This window comes from Amblyomma americanum, chromosome 2 (assembly GCF_052857255.1).
Source record: "Amblyomma americanum isolate KBUSLIRL-KWMA chromosome 2, ASM5285725v1, whole genome shotgun sequence".
Classification (NCBI taxonomy): Eukaryota; Metazoa; Arthropoda; class Arachnida; order Ixodida; family Ixodidae; genus Amblyomma; species Amblyomma americanum.
This window is the reverse complement of record NC_135498.1, coordinates 56,840,032-56,867,405: the sequence shown is the minus strand read 5'-3', so window position 1 is coordinate 56,867,405 and position 27,374 is coordinate 56,840,032. Positions and strand designations below refer to the sequence as shown.

Below are 27,374 nucleotides of genomic sequence, written 5' to 3'. Positions count from 1 at the left end.
CACCGCAGCAGCAGGTCGGAGCGGCTTCTTTTTCTTCGCTTCCCCGGGAGAGGGCGCTACCCATCTTCCCCTCATTCGCGGGCGCCCGCGCGGCAACGCAGAGCGCGAAACAAGCGCCGCCGTCGCGACCGTTCGTCTACGCACCATTAACGCGAGCTTAGGCCCCAAGGTGGCGGCGCTTTCTCTCCCCGAGCGTGTCGTCTTCGCGTTACGCATTCGGCGGCCGCCTCTATGTATGCGCACGCTTCCCACACCTCGACGGGGCCCGCCGCGGCAGAAAAACCCGTTACACGCCGCTTTGGGCCTCTCTAACCCCTGGCACCTCTTTTTCTCGTTGATTCATACTTTCCCGGCGCCCGGGGTTCTTCCGAGGTCAGAGGCGGGTGGCACGTCTTCAACTTCGGAACATCGTGCGTGCGTGTGGGTGGGAATCCCCCTTCCCCCTTGGCTGTCGTCGATAGATTCAAACCCCTGAACAGACGGCGATGCTCTGAACGGCGTCCAAGGTATTTGAGAGTGACATATTTAAGTCCCGGTTACAAGTACTCCAAACTCCGTGGCTTCTTTCCCTACTGCACCTCGTCGCTGCAGAAGGGAGTGCCACAACTAGGCAGGGCCCGCAGCACCCGGGGTGTGTACACACCCCGCTCGCTACAAACGGCCAACACCTCCGCGTACTGGACAACGATCTGTACACCTGGAGCTGACTGCCAGCGAAAGCCGGAGGATAATGAAAAAGCCTAAGTTTACGGCCCAGCCAAGCACGTGCCGAAATCAGAATACTTCCCACCCGTTAGTGAACAAGGCGCCTCAGCTTATGGGGCTGAATCAAAGGCCAAAACTTGCACACTTGAACAACAGCCTCTTGAACAGCAGCGCAAGTATGCATAGGGTGGCAGCTACACACGCGAGTGAATACATGCTACACAGCTTCCGCTTACAGAGCTGGCTGCCAGCACACCCGTCATCAACAGGGTGAGGAAAAGTCGCGTAACACGCCACACGAAGCGGAGGAACCCGGAAGTGACAGGCGGAACTGCCGATCTGCTTCCTCATAATTGGTGCGTAAGTGCACGACTGTGCAACAGAACAAGTAACTCGACCTGAACTTTTTGTGAATCTGCTGCTATGCAGAACAGGCAACTGACGAAACGCGCACAAGCTCTTTCCGCTAATTCTCCGTTACATTGTTACGGTAACAGAGTTCCAGTGGTAACGGCAGAGCATTGCTGGTCTCGCTGCAGCTGGTATCGAGAGTTAGGGCAATATTTATGGGGCAACACCAAGTTGTTGCCCGATAAACCAGCATCACCGCAGCGCTGAGGAGCTCAGCTGACGATCGCGAGGCTTCACGACCAGCTCGTCGATTCGTGACATTCGGGTGGGTGATATATGGACCCGTGCTGCCGCAAAATATATAAGTATACGGTGAAATACCATTAATATGAAGTGGCCAAGTCGGCTGATTCGAACCTCCGGTTCGTTCGAACTGGTGCTTAAGTCGCGTCAAAATAGCGCGTACTTGGAGTGCAGGAAACACCTGGCGACACGAACGCATCATTGTATGTAACGGTTAGTTTAAACTAAATTCCCTCCATGACGTTTTCTGCCGACCAGGCCAGCGACAATAGAGTTTGAATAGGCCGTGCAACCAGCGAAGAACCGAAAGAGCAGCGGATCGCCAGAGGACCGGCCGCGCCGCATCAGTAAATACCCACAGCACCGACCATACGGCTGCTTTCAGCAGTCTGCGTTTATCGCAATGGTGCCGTGTGCATACGCATCCCCCCCCTCCCCTTCGCCCCTTTCAAAGTGAGAAATTTTCTACGCGAAAGTCGCGCTGTTGCCCATATTTTTCTTGCGACGAAATTTAAGAAGTACATTGTGCAGATGGAACCGTCACGAGCATAAACAATTTTGTCTAGTTTTACTTCACGGACAGGCGTTTTCATTTCTCGCGGGTCCTAATGCACTAAAAATGTAGCAGGAACAGCGAGTGCCCATGGTGGCCAGGACAATACAAATTTCTGCTGCTAACGGCCAGAGAAGCTGTCATATGAAACTGATTTCTTGGGACCATGAATTAACAAAATACAGCCAAACGTCGCAGTAACGAAACAGTTTATAACGAAATAATGGATATAACAGAATAGCTATTCCCTTCAGAAGTTCCCATAGAAGACAATTTTTTTATTTCTCCTTTTTTTAGAAATGAAATTTCCTGACGACGGGAGCCCCGCCGCGGTGGCTCAGTGGTTAGGGCGCTCGACTACTGATCCGGAGTTCCCGGGTTCGAACCCGACCGCGGCGGCTGCGTTTTTATGGAGAAAAAAACGCTAAGGCGCCCGTGTGTTGTGCGATGTCAGTGCACGTTAAAGATCCCCAGGTGGTCAAAATTATTCCGGATCCCTCCACTACGGCACCTATTCTTCCTTTCTTCTTTCACTCCCTCCTTTATCCCTTCCTTACGGCGCGGTTCAGGTGTCCAAAAATATATGAGACAGATACTGCGCCATTTCCTTTCCCCCAAAAACCAATTAATAATTACGACGGGAAATAAAGAACCCCAACTGAGAACGTCCCTAGTGATTTCGTACTCAGCATATATAAACTTGTAATGGCGCGCTACGGTTCCGACTCCGCAGCCAGTCGGTGCGGCAAACTGAAATCACCTGAAGGTACACCGCGCAGAACGTGCGAAAAACGTCTCCCGTCTCAAGCGGAACCCGCATGTGGCGTTTCCCCGAACGATTCATCAGCTTCCGCACGACAAAAATACTGACGCCTAGCCGCGTTCTGATCTTCGCCGAAACTCCAGCACGCTACCCGCCGCGCCTCGACAGAGTTGCCAAGGTCACTGCAGTCTCAACAAAACTTGTAGACAGGCCGGTTTGGTATGGTTACATTACAGAGTCTCCCTATTCTCCAACATACTCGTTGCGCGTGGCCCACGCTGCGAGCGCACTGTGACTGACGTCGTGCGCCGTTTAGTTTCGGTTTTCACGGCATGGTCTCGTGGTTCGACCGTTTGGCAGTGCTTTTAGTGTGCCTGGCGATACCGACGAGCCGCGGTTTCGGGGAGGGGGGGGAAGGGGCGTAAGGATTGCCGCCAGGGATGGAAAACAACATCACCGCAAGACGATGACGTCTGAACAGAACGCGGCCATTATCAAAGCAGTTGCATCAGGCACGAAGGAGTGTCAAGTACCGCAGAACTGATATGTAGCTTCGAGCACGCTGCTTTGATTCTTCCGCGACAAAGAAGCAATCGCTAACGTCACCGCCCGCGGTGTGAAATAAACTAGAAAGAGGCTAAGGTCATTTGCTTTCGAAGCAGTTGAGGGAGCCCTAATCAAATCATCAAAATGTTCTTCGGCGTACTCATTTTCCACTGGACACCGCTGTCGTGCGGTGAAGTGCTCTGGCGAGCGTGCATATGCGCCATGCAGGGAAGCGAACTAAAAACGGGCACTAGCGACAGAATCAAGAGCCGCGCGTCCGCTTTTACCGCGGCCCGTACCGGCCTCAGCGACGAGAAAATAGGGGTGGATAGGTCTCGCCCTGATATTTTTCTTGTTTCTTTTTCTTAGTCCCAATATAATCTATGTCCTCTACAGCAGTAGGAGCTGGGCCACCTTTTTTCCTTAGTACCAAGATAATTTTTTCCTCTTCTACAACACTGTTCCTCCTAGAACTGTTTTCTAGGCTCTGCAGGAATAAACGTACACGCTTTGGCGAGGCTAATATATTAATTTGGTGTACCTATACTCGGCCACATCGGGGGAGCTCAGTGCACGTGCTTAAGGCTCCCTCAGCAAACATCAGGAGCCAACCAAACGCCAGCTATGCTGTCGTCAGCGTGCACTCAGACAAAAAGTCCACTTACATGTGACAGTGCGGCCAGGGCCACATATGACTGCAACGAAGAAGTGGCGGGCCCCCTTGGCCTTCGTCATAATGAGCTTCAACTGCATTCCTGTTTTCACTTTCACTTCCCACACCTAGTACGCAGCAGGAAGCGTTGAAAGTTCGACTGTTCAACTTACAATTTGCAGTGCGTAGCTGTGCCGCTACTTCTTTTAGGACTTGTTACTTTAGTGAAAATGAGACACCCCCATAGGAAAGGCCTTTCAGGATGGCCGCATAACAGGGTTATAAAGACAGGAGGTGACAGGCGAGTCCCAGAGCAAAGGTTGCAAATCAGGAAGGGCTTGAAAGTTGAAGCGATAGATAAGATTGAACTTCTGAAACATACTGAAATCACACTACATTAACAGACAAACAGAGCACCTCTTTTTGAAGGAAACATTTTTCTTCATGGTGGGTGAACAGTGCAACAAAGGCAGGACAAAGACAAGACAAGCACTGACTAACAACTGAGTTTAAAAGGATAATATACGGTGAATGCCAACAATCAAACAGAAAAAACCGAAAAAAAAAATGTTCTTGGAGAAAAATGCATCAGCAGTCCTTCCGTGACATCAAATCGCAAGGAAATTGGATATCTTGCCTCGCACGTGGCATAGGCTTTTTACTTTTTTCGCGTTTTTTTTTTTCTGTTCCATCGTTAGCACTTACTGTATACTATCCCTTTCCGTTCTTCAATAAATTCAGTTGCTAGTCAATGCTTCTTTGTCCCGCCTTTGTTACGCTGTTCAACCACCACGAATGCTTACCAACTCGCCCCAAATTTCATCTTTACTCAAGGTTTTTGTTCCAATCTATGCTTACTAGCTATTTTTGCGACACATTTTCATTAAGTCAATGGCTGTCCTGGCCACTGCTGGGCCTGCTCACCAAAAGTTCAAAATACAAGAGAGCGCACTGCCAGTTAAGTATTTTCAATACAGAGGAACAAGAGAGGTGACTGAAAATGCACAATATATTTTGGTAACACAAAATTTAGCTTTGCCAGCAATTCTCCTCCAGTGTTTACAATAGACATCCACAGGCCTTATAATACCCTTGGTTGGCATACACCTTGCAGTAGGGGTGTTTCAGTGCACAAACGTTAAGTATGAATGTTAGTCGGTATTAGAGGGAGAAACTGCTCCCCATGGAGCGCCACTTGCCTGGTTCAGCAGTAAGCCCACGCTCCCCTGGTGACACAGTGACGCACAGGTCGGCTGGGAAGAGTTGAACAAGCGATTCCCACTCTTGTGGCCAGATGGCAACCGCTCTGCAAGGACATGTGCACAGGTCGTGCTTCCCATACTGTGTGCCTGCCACACAGCACACATTGTGGGGCGGCTGGTGCCTCAGACAGAGCACTTTCTTGATCCTCTTTCCATTTCATATCAACACAACAGACCACCTGACATTGCTGTGTGTTCCGTTTAAAGACAGCTACGGAACCTTGAAACGATTTATGACGTAATGATAGTTTCTAAATCAGGCATGGGTCACATTTCACGCAATGCTGCTGCATCAACACTGAAAGCTTCTGCAAGTGCACATTCTCAAAAACTCACAAGCTGCAAGACCCCGAAATACAGGTCACGCATGTGGCCATCCCTCTGGGCAACGGCACGCTACCAAACATATCTGTGTCATGAACCTGCACCCCACATACCTGTGCTTTTTTTTTTGTCATTGAGCCATGCACCTTCAAAGATCAACGTAATATGAACTGCAGAGAAATTCGCCACTATGCAGACTAGAGTACCTGGAACTCAAACTTGCAGACAATTCTACATAATTGGGCATGAAAACGTGGGGTTGGGCCACAGGGAAAAGTGGTGACCACTGCCACATACCGGTTTTGACATTCATAATGCCTAAAACAAGCCCAGCCGCTTCTCTTGAACTTGCATGAACACATTATTTCACTAAAATGCGCATACAGCCTTGAACAAAAGTCTCCAAGCCACAACTTTGGTTTTTATCAGCACAGTTTGGCCGTTACGGAGTCATTCAAGTTCCAAATCTATGTAGGAGGAGAAAGAATCTTGTCCTCATGCCTCAGTATGGTTCAAGCTTCGGGGACCAGTGATGCTCCATTCAAGGAAGGAAATTTTTAGTCTAAGATTGGGCCTAAAGGGAGTCTAAATAACTTGGTAGGGAACCTTAAGAACAACGAAAATGTTTTCAGCTAAAGATAAAGATCACAGCCAGGGCAAGGCACAAAGATGGTTACAAACACAGGAAAGAAAAGGAGAGAACGGTGCACTCAATGCCACTACAGAAAGCCGTTCCTTAAAGCCGCCTCTGAGCCTTCACAAAGCACAACATTTGCTACCACTGCTACTACACAAAGGTCATGCACACGCCATCTTTTCAAGAGAGCTGCAAGAAATTTCGACATAAGGCCAATGTGGCAGTCAGCACTAAACCTTGACTATGCCATCATATCACTGATGGTGCAAGTGCGCTATTGTATCTCCATTGTTCAATAAATTAGTGCCATTAATGTGAGGAGCAATCAGAGTATCGTATCTTCATTGTTCAATAAATTACTGGCGTTAATGTAAGACATGGACGATAATGCAGATGTTTGGGTTGTCTACCAAAAATTATTAGAAAGAAAAGAAGGCGGTTCCATTTTGCATCTTCTTTCAGGCTCTCCTATATATCGCAACTTTGCGTTCATGTTCGTGCTGGGCACAGATATGGTACTGTCTCTGGCAGTGCGTTTCTCACGATGCCGCTGTGCAATACGCTTTGTGCCAGTAATCTTAATTGCAAGTTGGCAGCTTAGAGCTTTTGTAGGGGTGGCGTGGCTGTGCAATACGCTTTGTGCCAGTAATCTTAATTGCAAGTTGGCAGCTTAGAGCTTTTGTAGGGGTGGCGTGGCCTTTTTGTGGGCATGAAAAAGGAAAGACAAAAAAGCACACGAGCGTAGCGCGAGGAATGACGCTGCAGTATATGGAAAGTCGAGCAGAAGTTTATGAACAAACTTAATACCTCCAAAAACAGTTTTACTGTGCCTCACCTTCATAGCAGCCTATCTCTTCGTGCACCAGAAGTGGATAACTGCCATTAACATGCAACACTGCAACATACAGCAGTCTGCCAAACTTCACGTCTCGTGATTTCCACTGTTTCTTGCTCGGGACTAAGTGTCAAATTTGCACTCGATGCGCAAGTACGCTGTCTCCAATGGCAAGTTTCTCACTGCACTGCTACTCTGATATACCACAATGTGCCATGCCGGTTGCCTTGGTGGAAAACTGGTTCCACGGCAGCTGCAGCCACATGGAAAGGGCAAAACCCATGCACGTCAGCTGCAGCCAAGTGGAAAGGCAGAAACCTGTGCCACACTGTGCCAGCTGCAGCTTACACTGTCTGTAAAACTGCAATAAGTAACCTATGCAGAGGATCCATACACATTCGACACCTTCAGCCTACCACGTATCGTGCTACCATTACCGCTGCCAAAGTACCGGGAGCCCACGTGTCGTCAGTGTGCATGCGTAGATCGCCTTGAGGGTGCCAGATGGTGCTAGGTACCCAGCAGCTGCCCGTGCACCTGCTGCATCGGGACCAATCAGCGTGGGAGCAACGGTGGCAAGCGGGCTCCCAGTATACCGGCAACGGTAACATGATATGCGGTACTCTAAAGGTGCCTATTGTGCTAGGACACCTGCGTCGCATTTAGTTTAGCAAAGCAACCTGAGAGGGTTTTTTTTTTCTTCTGATTTTCGCTGTCTCTCCGGCTCCAGGATGAAGAGGTTGCAATGTCTCTCACTCACTCCTTCCACAGCACGGCTGTTACCAATTCTGCGAGCAGATGTGCCACATGCCTTTCCGTCCGCTGCAGGCAATGCACACATGGCAACTATTTCTCGTTATCTCTGCGCTGCACTAATGTGTATTGCGATGACACATCAGTTGAAAATTCGGCGCCCAAGTTCTAAGCCCCGGGTCAAATAGCCGGTGCACTTCATGCCTACGTGCCTTCAAAGTCTGCTGGAGGTAACACGCGAAATGTGGCACGTGCACAACGCCAAGGTCAGGCCATGTCAGATCACTGCGCTGAGTGCAAGCAGATGCATAGGCGCACTGCCTTTCCCACACTAACAAGAAGGCCATCCTCCCCAATCTCCCCAAAGAAAGCACGTTGCCGCAAGGCAGCTTCCCCGCACTTTTGCACAAATGTGCACGGAAGCCATTTTGTGGAGCCGCATGTTCTTGCGTCGAAGCATTTTACTCAAGGAAAGTGGAACCAGCAAAAATGGATGCAGGACAAGAAATAGGAGGCACACACACAACACTGCATTCAGTGGTGCTGTATGTGTGCTTCCTATTTCTTGTACTGCGTCTGTTTTCGCTGGTTCCAACTAGCCCAGCAATTTAACGTTCTTGAAGCCTTTCTCATTCTTCTTTCTTCGACAGAGCTGCGCGGTGTCGCCGTGGTGTGCTGTCACTGTGAAAGTTCAAGCTAACAGAAGGTACACGCAAAACAGTTTGTCTTAAGCAGATTTTTGACTTTGAATTCTATGACAAACCAACTAAATGGTCTCACACTGTTTATCCTATCCGAGAATTCATCTTAATTCTTTCAATACTATGCCATTACGCATCGATCACTGGCGACCGACAGATTCGAAGCACGATTTCAGTGCTACAGGTGATGCCGAGCATCTGTTGCACTGTCTAGTTTGTTGTTTAGGCACTGTACTTTAGTTTCTTGCGTGGTTTGTATTTTCCTCCGCCAAGTGGCAATTTTTGAAATGCCGTTGAAGTTGAGGTTCCTGCGTAGTGCACTCACGGGATGGCTTAAGCCAAACAGACGGTGCATGCTCAGAAGAATCCTCCTGCGGAGGCAGCATGTTTTTTTGGTGCTTGAAGCAGCAGTGACTCTGACGATGATACTGCATTGTCGGAATTTGATTCTTGTCTATTTTTTGGCTCATAGAGTCAGTTTACGCGTCGCACTGATGTCATGAATGATATGTATGGTTCCTGTGGTGTCTCAACATCATATGGCTAAGGTTTACTTCCATCTGCCCAAAAAAGAATTGACTCTAGGCCCGGTGGAAATCAGGGCACTTACATCGGATTGACGCTTCGTAATAGTCCAAAGCCGTTCGCGAAAGCTGTGGATGTCTTCAGATTGGTCCTAAACCGTCAGAAACGTCATCTGAAATGGCTTCTTGTAAAGTCAAAGCATTGCAGGGCATTTTCAAGCAGTTTACAGTAAAACCTCCTTATAATGAACACTGATATTATTAATTGTTGGCTACATCAAATTGTTCCTAAATGCTTTCAACAAATACATGCATTTCTTGCTTAATATATTGAATACGGTTTGTCATAAGACGGATAAATCGAACTGCCGAGCGTTGAGCCATGCTGTGATGGTGTGTACGCTCGGATGGCAGGCGGCAGGCTTTGCCTCACTACACGGGTGACTAGTGGTGGTGCGGCATGAGTTAGCATCACGGTTCACACTTAATAGATCTTTCTTTTGCCAACAGCGCCACAAAATATATAGCGGCAAGAACAGCTGGTAGCCAGGCGGACAGAACCCGTTTGCACCTCTCACACCCGCAGACAGCATCTCGGGACAAGTGACGCGGTCAGTTGTTGCTTTCCAGCAGCCATCCTCTGCTCATGTCGACTGTCATGGAGCGGAGGTGGTGACAACGGCTGTAGCTTTCGTACTGGCATCCAATTTTTTTGCACGGCACCATTGTAATGCAAAGAAGACCCCCTAGCTGGCATCTGACCTGCCACCATTGCGTGCTGCAGTGTTTTGTGGGGAAGCCAACCTAGTTGATGTTTGCCGCTGTTTTTCTTTTTGAGGCCTCTGCAATTGCCGCACAGGGCTTCGAAACGGTGCTAAAACTACAGAAAAGGTATCTCCCTGTTGCTGTTCTTTCAATGATTGAATTTTGCTTCTCCAGCAAGAGTTTCTGGAGAAATCTTACAATACAAATATTGTTAACACTGAGCCAGTTTAGTTTCGTACCCATTCGCTATAAGCAGGTACCACTGTTTTACTTTCCGTAATTTTCATGCGAGTAGACCATCACAAATGGTATGGCGGATATACTTTTTGTGTTTCTGGAATATTTTTGTGCTTCTTTAAAAATATGTTAAGCTCAAACTGATGACGTCGAAAAGTAAATTTATCAAGCTATATTTTGATACATTACATTTTACATTAAAAAATTTTTACTAGGTGTAAAAAATTTACATAAAACTTTGTTCATTTGTACTTCAATGGACTGAAAAAAGTGTTCGAATTATCCGAAAATTCAAGTTATCGAATGACCCTGAAAAAACTGGCTAGAGCTGCTCGCATCATGGTAAATTTATTTGGTGAGAGACTTGGCAATGGTTGCTCAGTTTTGAGATGAGAACGACGTGACAATTACTATTTTTAGCGGTGGAGCTCCACTGCCACTGCCTCGCACACCGCATGAGCAGCAGTCTCATGTGAAGAGGCATCACCGCACTAACTACGAACGACATATGAAGAGAGAGCAGTTTCGGCACAGTGAAAGAATGGAAGAATCATGTGGATGGAAATGCTCAGCGGCGCCAAAGTGGCAAAAAAAAAAATGTGGATGGGGAAGACGAGTGAAACGCGTGAACCAGCACCCAAAATGGCGCGCAGCCGGGCTTGATTGCCTGGCTGATGTGGCACAAATTTTAAAGCGAAATTGAGACTACATGATGCGACCACAATTGGAGATGAGGCAGTCCATCTGTCGTCACGCCTGACGTTGAGCACAGGTCAGAGGAGCACGAGTGATTCTGCCGCACGGAATTCAGCTTTGAGTAGGTATATTTGGACGATCGCTTGCTGCGCCAGATATACCTGTACGTACACAGCCTCCCTATGGAAGTCCGTTCGAATTTAGCCATGAGGGACCTGTAGCATTCGAATTAGCGAGCATGCGATGCCATAGATTACATAGCGCTGGCCGGGGCTGCGACGGAAATTTACTGTATATCAAACACTTTGAAAATGGCTGTTTTTTCATGTAATGTTAGAAGAAAATTTCTAGATAGAGAAGTTTTTGAGTTATAAATTCACTTTTAATGGCTACTTAACAAATAATTTTGTACGTTCCAGAATGTTTTTAATTTTTAATAATTTTTCTCCAAGACACAGTGTCTTGTAAACCCAATTTTTCAAAACATTTAACCTTTTTGCGTGTTTGCCGATTTTTTTCACAATATTCACACAAAGTATTTATGCTAAAATAAATGTCTTCAGAAAGCACATTCTATTGCCACCATTTTCGTGTAAAATTTGCTTTCTTACACCTTCCATATTTTGCAGGAAAAAATTCTCAAACCTATCAAAACAGTCATTTTTCTCCTGGTAATGAAGGAGTTCACAGAGTTTGCCTCAAAAGGAATCTACTGCATTCAATTATAACAAAAGGGGCAACTTGTCACTCCCTTTTTTTTTTGTTTTCCGCCAGCCCACACAACATCAAAAAAAAAAAAAACATTCGCTTGACTTCATATCACAAAGTTGAAAAATAAGATTGAAATTGACTCAGCCTTTCTTCTAAGGTCATCATGGGCTACAAAAGCTGGTGGTATGGGTACAACCCTGAAAGCAAATAAGCTTCCATCCAATGGAAGACATCCAATTCCCCAAGACCAAAAAGAGCAAAACAATTGAGATCAAATGTGAAAACGATGTTCACTCTTTTCTTTGTTTTTTTATCAATGTGAGAAACGTGCACAAGGAATTCGTTCCTCCTACTTGGACGTTTTGAGGTGACTGGGAGAAAACTTGCAAAGAAACCACCTAGAATTGTGGAGATTGGGTGATTGGTTTCATCATCACGACATTTCCGTGGCTTGCATAGCTTCCTCTGTGGCCTGGTCTTTGGATTCTATGGGATGAACTGCTGCATATCAGGAGGCACTCAACAACATCAAGCTTGAGCAGTTCCAGAGAAGCTTCAAACAGTGGGAAAAAAAGACTGGACAAGTGTGCTGTCTCAGGTGAAAAGACTTTTGAAGGGGATTAAGTGTTTTTTTGAATGAAATCTAAATAAATCACATTTTCTAAATAAAACATATCGTTATTTGGAGTCCCCCTTCATATCGTTTCATACTTTTTGAAAAGGGGCGCCTTGAATACCAGGAGCCAGGTAAGAGGAGATGGCAATGGCGGCCGATACGCAATAGTGTGAGCGCTGCATCGCAGTCTTCCAGGTCAGCTTTGTGCCACATGGCAATACTAGGTGGCAATATAGTAGTCATAGTGAGCCAGTATTAACCTGAGCTGTAAAAATCATGTACAATGAGATATAAGTTGTTCACCACAGTCAATTATTTGCATGCTTATTTCCTTTGCTTCCATTAAGAAGTGGATGCTCTTAATAATACAGCTTGAAAATGGATTCATCACAAACTTTTAATTTAACATGTAGCCTTAGATGGTAATGACGGTCAACTATTCTCACAGGTTGCCCCTGCTTGAATTACATGATGTAGCGCAGAAAAGAATAAATGAATGAATGAGCTGTTTATTTAGAAAGGGAGGCTCAACGCCGTTTGTTGGGGAATTGGGTTGTTAAGGAAGGGAAAAGTAGGGGTCTACTGATACATGAAGGGACGGCATGGGTGGTCTAGCCCCGCTTTACACTGCTTTGTAGAGGCCACTTATCTTAGCATATTTGCCAATATCTTCCAAGGTGCCGTTTGCTCCGGCTCTGGTCAATGCACGAAAGTCCTCGCCATCGGTGGGAAAACCATGCTTGGTGACGAGGTCGTCACATCCCTTGCGGAACTCTGAACAATGCCAAACTAGGTGGTACAGGTCAGCACGACACGTACAGCCACAGTACGGGCACTTCACAATGCCAATATTGCCCTCTTGATTCTTGATGCCAGCGAGGGCCAGTAAGCCATTTACGGACGATGTTTGGCATGTAAGCGGCATCGGCGGTGATCTCATTAATGAAGATCTGCTCATGCCATGTGAGAGCAGCTGAGGTATCAAGGTAACCCGGTGGTGTAACGGCCGTAAGTCGTGCACGGCTCCTCTGTTTGGCACGCTCTAGTCTGCACGTTAGGACAGCCAAGTTGTTGGACATATCAGCAGGGGCGCAGAAAAGAAAATGCAAACACGTGCAATCAGTAGCACTTGGCAAATTCCTACATGCTAGCCTTCAATCATCCCATGACACCAATAAAAGAAATGCTATGAAGCAATGCAGGAAAAAATGCCGAGATTTTCTAAACTGCTACAGGAAGAAACTCTAAATAGGAATTTTTTCTAAACTTCCAAGTAAAGGAATGGAACACAACTGCAGGGAAGCCATCAGCGTCCATCTGGTAAGCTCATCAAATGCAGATCAGGTGGCATGAAGACTCTTGAACAAGGCTTTATGTTTTCAATCCCAAAAAGGGCTTGATGGCTTGGGAACTTCATCAAGAAATGGCACACAAATAAAGCAGCTGCCTACACAGACACTAGAGCACAGTGCTTGGCATACCTGTCCTCGTCCTGGGGCAGGTGCAGCAAGAGGCCATGTGGGCAGAGCAGTTCCTCATTAGTGATGCGCGTGGGGCGCTCCTTTGCAAGGGGGCACCTGTGGGAAGGTGAACAGTAGTGGTAACTTTAAAGGGGCTGCGAAACACTGCTTGAGCGGATGCCGGTTACACTTCAGATGGGTTCTTTATGTCAAACAGATGCTGACTCAAAAAGAATTACAAGAATCGATGCACGGGAACGGGAGTCATTCAATGAAGAAATGCAAAATACAAGCAAACAAAATGCTGCCCTCAACTCGACTTTCGTGCAGCTTCCCATTCCCATCTCACTTTCGCGATGACAACACTTGGGGGGACCAATCAAAACAGCCTATCTGAGCACGTCGCGGAAGTTTGCACACCATGACTGCCTGTTCTCTGTAACTCGTTCTTGCCAAGGCTGGCAGCGCCGTTTGCATGGTTACAACAACCATGTGAACACCCAGCTGACCCAGTGATGCATCATCGTCACGTCAACGGCACAGAAGGGTACGCTGATCAGTGACGTTCCCTGACTTATGGATCCCAACGCGATCCAAACTGGATCCGAACTCGAGCACGAGATACTGCGACGGTGTGACGGCCTGCGCAAGATATCAGACACATTTAGCATAGCGTGTACCGCTACTGCTTACCGCCTACCATGGCCCGTCGCTCCTAGCACGCTGGTTGGTCACTGCGAGCAAGGAGCACGTGCTGTTGACGGGAACGTGGCGCCATCTGGCGCCGCCACCCGGTGATCCTCCACAAGCTGACGATGCGCACTGCTAAATGTGAAACGAACGGCTTTTTTTCTTTTCATCCTTCCTTGGGACCGAAACAAACGCTTATAGAGTGCAATGGCTCGATCGGATCGATTCCGTAAAGCCGCTCTCAGATACATAGAGAGTAGCCATAAGTGTCGTGTGCTAGGTCATAGGATGTTTACAGAGAGGCGCAAAGTCCTTCGATACGGTGTATTTTTGTTTTACTTGCTTTACAGTGCTTTTATCTAAGGCAAACAAGTTGGTGTTGTTGATGTAATATAGAACACAAAAACTTGACAAAACGTATCTCTATAGTCGGGTACAACTTAAGAAGGCAGCGGCATTTGCCCCTCAAAGGCGGATGCACACGAGCCTCCGCCAATAGGCGTGCACTTCAGGTGACGTCATGAGCCGGACGGCCGGTGACACCGCCGACGGAGAACATGCCTAACATGGTCGCCCTCGCTTCGAACTGGGCCGAGTCGCGTCAGCTGTGTGCGTCTCCCTTCGTCAGAGTGAATTCGAATTGTTTGTGGGCGTCTGTCATGTTGGAAATATTATTGCAAGCTTACGATGCACAACTTGTGCTGCATGCGTTTGTTCTGAGCCGTGAGGCGACGAAAAAAGGTTACAGCGAACATCGGTGACTGCGCTGCGCTTCGTCTGGAAACAGGATCCCGCAGCGGCACACCGCTGCAAACAAACATTGTGCGTGTCTGTTCTATGGTGTTTTGTTTTGCTCCTAAGTGAAGTTACGACGAGGAGAATTTGCCAAAGTCTGGTACCTACTGTGAGCGGCGGGTGTGTTAGTGTACTGTGCCCCTGCGTTTCACGTCGGACGTGGCGAAGTGATGGAGCAAAACCATTCTCAGGATAAATGAGAAAAGCGTGCGCAGATGAAACCAACCTACGAGTTCCTCAACCGAAAAGATTTGCGGAAGCAACCTCCAACGCAAAGATTTGTTGCTGCCAGCTCAGCGCGCAAACGATCGATCGTTGGCAGCAGTATGATAAGATAGCCGAGCATCTAGCAGGGCGTCGTTCGAGTGTTGTGTAGCACCGTTGATTGATCACTTTTTACCAGTGCTAACAATCAGTGACTAACACGCGCTGCTTGAGCGAATGTCATTGGATTATTAACGGCCAGGCGTGTGGGAGCAGTGTTTGTTTCCTTAATGTCAGCCTTAGTACTAATATAAAAATATGACCGATACACTGGTGCCGTTACAAGGGAGCTTGGCATGAATTCGCGTCTCTGTATGGCTTAGAATTCTTCACTCACTGCACGCGCCAGCTGTAGAATGCCTGCTGTGACACAATCGCACATCACTTGTGCTGCCAGCGCTCGACTTGCTTTCCCACAACACAGCTTTGCGCTGCTTTTCGATTGTTATGATATGTTGCTACTAAAACAATTCCAAGACAGTGAAGGCAACAGAGCCATTATGTACATCAAATAAAAGTACGACAAAGTAGGCACAGCTGCTTGTGAACTGACTCCTAATACCTCTACTCGCGTCTGCATTAAATGTGTGTGCATGTTTTCTTGCGTGTTTGTTTATATTTGTTATTTTCCCCTTTTCTGCATTTTAGATCTTAGTTTTCGCGCTCGCGTTTGTGTGCATGTGTGTGAATATGTGAGTGCTTCTGTGCGTGTATGTGTTTATTATTCCTATTTGTGTCCATTTATTTTTGTGTTTGTTCTTGTAAGCATGCTGCATCCACCTCTTCCTTTACAATTTCATTAACTCGTCTCATTCAAAGCACCAAGTCCTGTGAATAGCAGGGCTGGCCTCTTCGGTGCCATTAAATCCTTACACTCTTGTCTACCTTGCCTCCTCAGTCTGCCATCTTGCTGTGTTTTCTCCTACTATTCTGACCTTGCTTCTTGTGCTGTTGTTGCAACGTGATTAACCAACTTGCACTAAAGAAACTTCTATCAGCTGTGACGACAGAAACATTGACCGATACAAAATGTTAAAAGCATCACGTAGCTTGCGCAATAACTTCGTTTCTTACCCCTGTTAATGTGTTTATGCATCAGTGCATACGGCAGCTCGCCAGGAGTGCACATGAAAGGGTGCCATATTGTGCAACAGCATCTTGCGATGTTGTTGCATTCAGTCTTAATAAATAGATGGTTTCGCTGCCCGTCACATGTGGGGGTACACAAAACATTGTGCAGTGGATCATCATTTCCTGTCTTGACGCTTTCATCATTACAAATGCAGTTTTCTAGTCAATGGAGTCCAGCAAAGCAGTGCTATGCGAGCTTTTTCAGCTTTCACCATTTATTACCTCACCAATATCACTGTCTGAATCTGGCCGTCATTTTGCCTATGGCTTGCAATGAACAAAGTGGCCCACTAAAACATGTTCAACCTTGCTGAGCATTTTTCCGGTACGTAAATATGACAAAAAAAAAAATGTTAGCAAAGTTATTCGCGTTAATAATTGTGCTTGCATTCGCGTTAATGCCAGAGTCAGATAAATAAATTAAAAATTGGCTATGACAAGGCTGCGCTTTTCAGTGCATACTGCTAACAGAGCCATAAAGCGTGCTCTGACTACTTGCTGTTAGCCACTGTTAGCAGCTTGCACGCCAAAGCACATGAATGTGCTTTGGCGTGCAAGCTGCTAACAGTGGCTGTCAGTTTCGTGTTGACTACTGGTATCGCAGCTGCACTGGCTATGACACGACTGCGATTTTCAGTGCATACTGCTAACAGAGCCATAAAGCGTGCTCTGACTACTGTTATTTCAGCATGGGGCCCGACAAACTCGACGATGGCTGCCTGAATGAGCATTCTGGGCCTCAATAAGCTAATGATGCTTTATATTTATTCTCTTATTCTCATTACTTGTGTGAGCCAGATAACCAAAATAAACAATGCAACCACATGAATGTGCTTTGGCGTGCAAGCTGCTAACAGTGGCTGTCAGTTTCGTGTTGACTACTGGTATCGCAGCAGCACTGGCTATGACATGACTGCGATTTCAAGTGCAGACTGCTAACAGAGCTATAAAGCGTGCCTTGAATACTGTTATTTCAACATGGGGCCCATCAAACTAGATGGTGGCTGCCTGAATGAGCATTTTGAGCCCGCCAAAAATAATCAGAGTTAACAGTTGTGTTTCAATTCAGATATACCAGCATTTAAACATGTTTCTATGCCACTTCGTAAATCGAGCACAATGTGTGCTGGACGTTGCTTATCAGAATTGAGCTTCTATTATAAGGAATACGCCATAAATGGAACTGCTTATTTATTTCAGAGGTCACGGAATGGATGGTTGTCTGTTGCGAACCAACGGGAAAAATTTTGGTAGCCCTAATAAAGGCTGTTCTTTCGTTAAAAGAAGCCGTTATGCTTCGTCGAGTGGCTCAATGCCAGACAGCTCGCAGTCGGAGTCGCTTTCTTCAGTGTCATCTTCACCCAGCTGGATGATGATGGGTTGAATGTGCTCACTCCCAGACGTGTCAAGTCTGAACTTTGCCTCCAAGTCCATCACGTGCTGAATGCTCTTCGCCCAGTCTTCCGCCGCTACGTGCTTGATTTTCTCCCTCAAGATGGCGTCGACCGTGAACAGCTTGAAGTCTCTGTTGTCCGCAGCGATGCCATTTTTGACCTTGGCCCACACAAGCTCAATGGGATTAAATTCGTAGTGGTACGGCGGGAGCCTGAGTACAATGCAACCGGCGCTTACACCTGCATTGTCTACGATGCAGCTCAGAAAGCGTGACTTTACAGATGCCACCAGCTCAAGCAGCTGCTTCTTTATCATCCTTTCAGCGTAGGTGATCTTCTTGCTTGTGAGCCACTCCTGTATCTTCTCCTTCTTCCAGGCCGTCGTTGGCAATTTCTCTTCTCGCCGGCTATGGTAAGGTGCATTGTCTAAAACAATGAAGCTACCAGCTGGAAACTTCTGCAGAACGCCATTAAACCAGCCCTCAAAGCGATTGCCGTCCATTTCCTCGTGGTAGTCGCCTGTCTTTTGGCCTCGGATTACATCTAAGCAGCCGTCGACGAAGCCATCCTCGCTGCCGATGTGCGTGACGATCAGGCGCTGACCTTTCCCAGAAGGTTGTTTTAGACCCGTCGTTAGGCCATTTGCTCGAGCGAACAGGCGTCCGCGCTTCTGCACCACGGTGTCTGTCCACACGATCGACCGAGTGTGTCCCGCTGTCACCCATGTCTCGTCCAGGTAGAAGATCTTTCGGCCTTCCTCTCAGTAGCGCTCCACGTCACGGAGGTAGCGATTCCGCCAATCGGTGATGACATCCCGGTCGATAAGCAGAGAGTTATTATATATTATAATTGGTTTTGGGGAAAGGAAATGGCGCAGTATCTGTCTCATATATCGTTGGACACCTGAACCGCGCCGTAAGGGAAGGGATGAAGGAGGGAGTGAAAGGAGAAATGAAGAGGTGCCATAGTGGAGGGCTCCGGAATAATTTTGACCACCTGGGGATCTTTAACGTGCACTGACATCACACAGTACACGGGCACGGCTTCTCTTTTCGTGCTTGAAGCCGATCTCGGCAAGCAGGCGACGCACAGTACACCGCCTTAGTGATGGGAGTTCCATACGTTCCGAGAACTCGGTAGTGATCTTCTCGACCGTCGGTATCTCGTTGCGGTGAAAGAAATCGTGCACACATGACCTCAGCGCGCACAACGTGAAGCTGTCAAACTTCGCGCTGCGTCTTCTCTTCTCCGCATTGCGTGGGCGCTTTCGGGACGGCGTCGTCAGTTTGCCACCCGAAAAATGTGAAGCTTTAACTTCCTTCCTCACCCTGAACACAGTCCTTTCGCTGACACCGAGCATGTCAGCGACAAACTTGCTCGTCTCCTCTACGCTGCGTTCAGGCTCCCTGTTACGCCAAAACGTGTAGCAGTGGAAGATCATGTTGCGTGAATCACTGTTCAGGATGCGGCCGCTCTTGCTCTTGCCGAGGCTCCTTGGTGGTGTGATCATCGATGCGACACAAGGCTCGTTCGGCAACAAAGGCTCGTGTTCGGATGTCACCTCGCTGGGCTCCATGGCGGAAAAGAGGTACGGAATGCCGTGCGCGAACGTGCGTGAACTCACGAGATTGTAGGTTCGCAACCGCAAAAAAAAAAAAAAGAAACAAGTAGCAATTGAAAAATAAGCCTCACACATTTAAAAAAATAAGCTTGTGAAAACACACAAAAAGTACATATGAATCCTATGCTATTGAGCCAGACTGTTTTGTAATTACACGCCCGGTGCCGTCGATCTCGCTCCGTAGCAGACGACGCACAGCGTTGTAGAAGGCACGGAGTTATTTTTCTCTCGCGATCCGGCATATGCTGAAGCATTTGCATCATGATAGTTTTACTAAACCACTCATCAAGATACACAAATCTTATTTATACAGAGAAATACGCATTTTAGAAGCAGTCACAATTTTTTGAGCGGGACTATTTCTTTAGTCGCGGAGGCAATTGGCTGCTGCGCTTCGGTCATCTGGGCGGGGCCTCTCCTGTCTTCTAAAGTTGTACCCGACTATAGTTATTAACCCCATTTGCAGTATATTTACTGTTTGTCCAAACATCAAGCTCCCGCCAAGTGATGTCATATCCACTGCTAAAAACCGCCACTGTATGGTGACACCGTCAGCGCCATGAATTTGTTTTTGCAAGCTAATTAAAATATTAAAAACCGGAGTATACGCAGTACGACCGATGCTAATAACATCACTATAACTCATTCTATGCAACCAAAAGGCAAAACAATGCACTGATTATGTGTTTTGGGGCCCCTTTAAGAGCCAGAAAGAGAGCAGGATGCGTTGCAGAACAAACACTGGCCGAAATCAAGAGGAAATGAACAAGTGCAGGCCATGTATGTGGTGAAGAGAGAACCAATGGTCTCTTGGGGTAACGGAGTGGATTTCAAGATAAGGTAAACACCGTAGGGGCGGCACAGAGTCAGGTGGGCGGATGAGACGAAGCAGTTTGCGAGAATGGGATGGCTGCAGCTGGTGCAGGAAATTGATAATTGGAAATCAATGAGAAAGGCCTTTGATCTGCAGTAAACATAGTTGGACCAGTGACGGTGATATGCACTAACAAAAGGATCCACACACCATCATTATGGGCACCTTCCTCATCAACACTGCACCCAATTCCTACAACAGATTAATGCTATGAATGCAATTGAGCACTGTTAGGCATGGCTAATGACAAGGGGAGTTACTAATGGATGAAGCCCCGCTCCACAGTGTGCCCGTGACTACTATTAATTTGTCCTCGTTCCACAGTGCGCCCGTGACTACTATTAATTTGTCCTAACAGTTTTTCGCCATCACCGTAGCAATTAACCAAGTCAAGTCCCCTGCCAAGACAAGAGCCTGTCCCAGTAACGGCCAACTACCTCTCTTCTGCACCAGCTACAACCGGCCCAGCTTTGTGGATTAGTCTGACTAACCCAATCATTCCACCTCACTCTTTTGTACCAATGACGACTACATCTTGATTACATCTTGAGTCACTTACTACATTGAGCTAATTTCTCTCCTCATTATTGGCCTCATTTTACGAGGCTTCAAAAAAATGCTGTATTTACTAAAACGTAATGCAGTTTCTTTAGTCATAGCTGACGTATAAAGCCAACGCTTGCATTACAATTAAATCGATATAATTGAATAACTACATCATATCTTTCTCCTGCTGCATACTGGCAAAAGCAACCCTTGAATTGCAATTATGGTCATGGTACATTTGAGTAAATACAGTACTGCCACATAGTACTACTCTCTTCCCAGAGATCTGCCGCAAAGCAGCGCGTATACTGTCAAGGCAACTGCATTTAATATCAGCTTACTTGATAAGAAAAATGCCGAAGGAGGCATGCAGTGTGCGCTTCTCAGCACGAGCCTTTTTGTGTGCGTTTGCCAAATCTAAGCAATGAAGATAAGGTACAAGCATGGCTGCTCCTTGCGCATCACAAACAAAGACAGTGCCATCTAACCTGAGGAAGAGCTTCCACTGGGTGAGGAACTGACGTGCAAGCAGCCGGGCAGGAGTCTCGTTGGGGTCAGGCCTGTTCCTCTCCTGTACCAAATCAGCAAACTGCTGCCGCTCTTGAGCCGCCTGCTGCTTCAGCGCCTCCTGGGCCGCATTGTCTTGCTGCTGGTGGACCTGCCACAACAAACCACCATGCTTTCAGCAGAGCTCCTCGACTGCAAAGACGTGAAAGTATTCATGCGCCCCATATTTTGAATTCTGGTGCACTGATAGGGTCAGAATTTAAAGGCCTGCCAACCGTCACACTACCCGTGGCAGCTAAAACCCAGCCCTGTGCTCCTCAAAATTTTTAGAGCACGCCAATACAGCCACCAATTAGAAATTCGTCGGATGTTCTTAATTATATGGTTTTCCTCACAGCACCACCACATGCCCCAAGAGCCAATGTGTAAAGCGTGAGTGAAATTTCGGATGAGCTGCAACCGACTGCTTGATTGTTCAGACCTCATGCACACTCACCGCAGCACCACTAACAATAGCTAGGCCGCCGTTCTTTCTTTACAGTGGAACCTCATTAATTAGGGGAGAGCAAAAAATGTGTTAGAAGAGCATGTAGTTGAAGCTAAAAAGGAAGAACTATATGGTGATTTCCACTTATTGATTTAGAGCACATTTTAGAGCGAAAGCTTTACTCCTTGGGTACAACTTCCGATTTCGATGTGGATGAGACAATTACCTTCAATGCCTCACAAGGGCAAACCGAACTTAACTGTGTGGTGGTATGGCTCAAGCTATGGTAGTATGATCACATGACTATGACCATTGGGTACCTGACCTTGACATTTGGCCTTGACCTTTGATTTGAGACAGTGGGCACCACATCGACAACGACCTTCAATGCCCTACAAGGTCAAACCGAACTAAACTGCGTGGTGGTATGGCACAAGCCATGGTAGTGCGACTTGTGATCATATGACTAAAACAATTGGCTGCCCGACCTTGACCTCTGAACTTGACCCTTGACATTTGATTTGAGGCAGTGGGCATCATGTACCGCCTAGTTCTAACCTCAAAGTAACCCAACTTCTAACTGCAAGCAATTAGTTTACAGAACATAAAACAGTCTCCACATTAGTCAAGCCACAGGAAGACTGTTATGAAGCCTTTGGTGTGCAATAATAAAACATTCAAACCAAGCGAAACGTGCCTCGCCATGCAAACAGAACTTCCGCTTGTATAACTAGGTTCAAGACACGTTGAACACCAGCCATTTTTGCTTGACGAGGACCAGTGGTGATGACACTGTTCAGTAGTATTTTTCACTTAGCTTGTGAGGTGTGTCACGTTTTGGCATGCCCAATGGTTGATGACAACCAGGGCTGAGCAATGGGAATGAATGAATGCCCTGCATATGTGTCCATACTGCTTGATCTTCTTGTAAATTGTGGGGGTTATATGTAGCCCCAAAACTATATGTGGGAAACGAGGGACACCGCAGCGGAGGGCTATGGATTAATTTAGACCCCCTGGGGTTGTTTACCACGTGCTCACATCACAAAGCACACAGGCGTTTTTTTTTATTCAACAGTTATGCTGCACCATCGATGTGGCCGGCGATTTTCTGACAGCATTTGTGAGGCGATTTAAGAAATGTTTTTTTAAGAAATACATTTAAGGAAACATGCATTTCGCCATCGCCATTTGCGCTGGCCTCTGGGCTCCATAGATTTCTTTCCGAATCAATTAGGGCGAGAAAAATCACTCTTTGTTCCGACGACACGATCCAACGTCAGAAACGCAAACAAACGCCAAGGGGTTAAAAGGCCTCTGAAAACCGGAGTTTGAGGTTGGCTAAAAAATAGTTTCATTCAGCACACTACACTGCACCGAGCGTGGAGTGAATACAAGTGCAATGAATACAAATGAACCCTTCTTTGCAACTGCAGTGTGACTTGCTCTCCTTTTTTTCCAATGCTCTTAAATTAAAACTGTGGGTTTCTGCCGGACTCAATTTATATTACCTATTTAAATGCTTGTAACATAATAACGTTGTTGCATGCAAGAGAGCAAATAAATTAGTAACAAACCAGGCACTGCTGGCAGGCCTGTGTTGACTGGGGAAACTCTGGCGCAGATGGGAAGTGCCCCTTGAGAAGATTCCACACATCCATGCCCACTAGCCGCCGACTGTTCTCGTTGGGGTGCAGCCCACCTGCACAAGGAAGGAGAAGCCTGAAGGGTTTTGTATTGGTTGCAGTGCCACTGCCCCCCTCTCCTCCCTCAGAAAAAGCGACTATTAAAACTATCAACACGAAACCAAAAATGGCTTCAGCACTGTACAGGTATGACTCGTGAAAAGATAAAGCTGGCGCATGTGCAACTGACTAAGATTCACTCCAAGGTTCAAAAGCTACATATACGGGTCACTAGCCTCACTGTCTCTTCTTTGGCACAGTTTCAGACCCCTAGTTTTGCTAAAGTCAATTCAATATTAAGCATCCAATTTTTTGAAATGCAACAGAAAGCTTGCTGTCTAAGGCACTGAATTTCACAACAGTTTCACTAGAAACGCTGCAGCTGCAGAAGACTCGCACAAAGAAATTTTTTATCAGTGCATGCACCTGCTTTTCACGATGCTAGAAGTCATGATTAGCGAGCGTGATGGCAATTGTACGTCGACAAAAGTGACGTATCGAAAACTAGCATAAATCTCACCCACCTGCCAGTAATTAGACACTTTTAGCATTGAGGAGCGTCCATTTCAGCTTCCACGCTTAAAGCTGTTATGGCACAGTGATGCATGACTCATCGACGAAAGGTTTAGTGGACTGTAGTTACCGCTTCATCCAAAAAATGCAAAACACTATGTGGCGCTATCTAATGAAGAAAGCTAAAACCACATCATTGGCAATGCAAAGGGAGCATTGCTTATCATTGAAGGATGCACTGGAGTGAGTGTAAACCACACAATACATGGATATAACAAAACTGAAAGAAGTCTGCGCTTTCTCATTACTTTCAGGTTTTCATAACATGCAGTTTTTGCTAGAAGGTTTGAACGGACAATGCCAAAATGGAAACCAAAATAAGAAATAAATGTAGGCAAAATCACCTTGAAAACGTTTACAAAATACCCGATTACTGAAGACACAAACGAGGAGAAATGTTTCATGATCACGCTGATAGTGCGACTACAACAGCAGAAGCCACCACCTCTACTGTGACTAGTGCAACGCCGCTAGTAGTGAGGTTGGGAGAGCAAGAAAGGTGGGGGCACTGCAGCCGAGCTAGAAGAAAACACGTGGATGCGCTGCCACCAGCAGCCTGGCCGCGGAGGCATCTGCTTCTTCCCGCATGTTCCCTCTCTTGGTCTGCCCGCTGCTGTTTCCGAAGGAAACACTCTTCACCTTACGTCACTGGTGCGCTCCACCGTCCCCACTCCCAAAGAGCTTTCCGCGCAGGAATCATGCCAGCAACCCCTCAGCGGCAATGGGCATGCATTGCTCGTGCTGTGTCTTTTTTTTTGCTGTCCTATAATTTTTCGCTGCTCTTGATCATGAACTGTTGTGGTGCCAAGTGGTGAGACGTTCCAAAGGCGGAAGCAGCACAGATGTGCCGATGGTGCCGGTGCAGTGCGCCATATCAACTGCAGTTGCTCGTTGCCCCCCTCCCCAATCGTAGACGTTCCTCTCATGTCAATTCGTGGTTTATTGTCACGAAACTTTTCTACCAAGTTTCGTACCTCAGCACAAGTTAACAGAATCGGCATAGCGAGTTCGTGACATCAAGGTCAACCGCCGCAACACCTTCGTTACGTGGGGGCCTGAAATAATACACACACTTCAATGGGAGTGGCGTCAGGGAATTGAGAAATTTCGTAATATCGAGGAATCTGCTATATAGAGGTTTGTAACATCCAGGTTTAACTGTATAATAAAACATAAAAAACACCCCTGAGAGAAAGAAACTGTGCACTTAAAAAAAATTGGCGATACTTTACGAGATGCAGAGACATGGTGGGATACACCCATAATGGCAGGGTTTCACCGCAAGATGGCACTTTAGTTTGTTTTGTGCAATTTTCACTGCCAAATAAATATTATAAATCCTCATTTCTTGAATACTGGAGTGCTCAATGCTTACAATACGAGGCAAATTTTTTAAATTTCCATCATACCCTCACGACACGCTTTGATCAGTGGTTGGCCCCCTTTAAGATCCCAGTCCCCTTGATTTTTCTATGCCAGCAACCAATGTATGAATAACGACTGACCCGAAATGAAGATATTCAGCAAATCTTGCTTTGCACCAAAGTGGGCAGTGCATAGCTCCATAGCAGATTATGGAGAGAAAGTAATGACCCTGAGTGAGTGATTTATTTATTTAGTGCCCACTAAAAGCCAACAGCCTAACAAAGCGGTGTACGTGATGAAGTAGAAAGCAAAAGAGAAAAACAGTAAAAGAACACAATTACAAACGGTTAGCAAGGAGTCCAAAAAAGAAAACTGACAAATGTTTACAGTATGCGCCTAATATGAGAACGCAGTAGCAGCTATTACGCTGCACCTTCTTAAATCTTGTGGATCACGCTGCATTGTGACTGCAAACCTTCACCCTTCAACCTGCAGTGCAGTTGGTGCTTCGTTCTGCCCCACTGTGCCTCAGCTGCCAGATCCCTCGCCCTCCACACTGCACTACGCCTCTGCAGTGCAGTGCTTCCCTCTCGATGTCCTATGCTCCTACAACACTCCACCCCGTGTTGTGTCCCCATGCGCTCCCTCCCTTCACCCTTCACTCTAGTGAGGAGGGGGTAGACACAGCATGGGATGCTGTGTCCCTCTCCGTCCCCTCTATCCTGCACCCTATCGCATCCCCTCCTACTCCCCTTGATGTGCAGACTGCTAAGCCAATGCTTTACTAACAGCAATTGCTATAAAAAAGAGGCCTAACGAGCCTTGTAATCCCTTCACATCTGTGAAGTTCACTCATACTGCTTCAGCAGGCACCCAAAACAGGTACTATGCGGAATGCTCGCTATGCACTTGCATATTCTTTTTGTTTGACTGCAGGCAACACGCAATGCTGCATTTGAACTGTGACTAAGGGCTTCGGGCCACTGCAAGACTGGCCATTGCCTTCAGTCCTAACTCTGCCTTCAATAATCAAGGAGTTCGAAAACCGAGACATGGAATGCATAAAATGCCATGGAGCTTGTGGACATGAAGCCGCTGCTCACTAGTGTAAAGGTCAACACAAGCATTGCTGTACCATGTGGGCAGCAGATGTCATCGTTGAAACTGAAGTTGGACACAGGTGCTGGAGGCAGTGTGGACTCTGGGTCCTCCTCGATGGGTCCTGAAAAGTGGCAGGTTTGGCTTGGCTAGTATGCAAAACAGTATTGATGCTTGACAATTTTAGGTTCAAATACCACAGCTATGCAAGCATGGAAGCAGTTGTAGAGCATGCGTAACTTGCCTTTACGGACAGTCTTCTTTCCTATTATTCGCAAACATCCAAAAATTAATCTTCATTTGACTGCAGACGTTTTGCTTAGTCAACTCCACTGCAATTGCCACTTAATTTTGAGCCCACTGATATGCGGTGGCAAGCTGAAGTACACAACATGAAAGATGGTGACGACATTATATAATGGCTGGCAGGCCTGCGCGAGCGCTCCACCCCATGCCACAGCCTGTTTCTTCTCTCGCAACAATATAGCACATATGTTTTCTTTTTAACCCTGTTCTAAACATTACCTCCATTCTTGCAACAGCCTGTTAGGACACACACCAAATCAGACTGCACCTTTCCTACCACTCTTTATTGACCCTGCACAGAGTAGCACCAGTCAGGAGAATATCAGCCACATATGCACTGCTGACCTGTGTCATTGCCGTTGGCCTCCTGGGTTGGCGGTGCTGCCTGAGCCATGGCAAGCTTGCGCCACCACTGCAGTGACTGCTTGCCGACCCACACAAGGGGATCACCACTGCAAGACCGTCCGCAATCAGTCACCCACACTGAATTGCAGTACAACAGCAACAAAAGAGGTAATACTTAGAAACGAGGCTAAAAGCATATTTACAAAAGCTGCTAAACAATTTCAGCTTGCACAGCCCCCTGCAAAATGGTTTGTACAGGGGCTATAGTTTTTGCTAACTCAATCGCATTCATTTGCGAA

The 27,374-nt window shown here is 46.8% G+C and overlaps 1 protein-coding gene across 1 annotated transcript in view; it reads right to left on the bottom strand.

Moving 5' to 3' along the window:
* The window catches only part of LOC144121299 (ubiquitin carboxyl-terminal hydrolase 48-like), a 62,394-nt gene that overhangs the window by 10,244 nt on the left and 24,776 nt on the right, over nucleotides 1–27,374 (bottom strand). The window contains exons 18-23 of the mRNA XM_077654440.1: nucleotides 27,076–27,182; nucleotides 26,462–26,548; nucleotides 23,281–23,405; nucleotides 21,198–21,367; nucleotides 13,416–13,511; nucleotides 5,073–5,179 (exon numbers count right to left, since the gene is read on the bottom strand). Coding sequence (XP_077510566.1) covers nucleotides 5,073–5,179; nucleotides 13,416–13,511; nucleotides 21,198–21,367; nucleotides 23,281–23,405; nucleotides 26,462–26,548; nucleotides 27,076–27,182 — 692 coding nt within the window. The remainder of the gene's footprint in view (nucleotides 1–5,072; nucleotides 5,180–13,415; nucleotides 13,512–21,197; nucleotides 21,368–23,280; nucleotides 23,406–26,461; nucleotides 26,549–27,075; nucleotides 27,183–27,374) is intronic.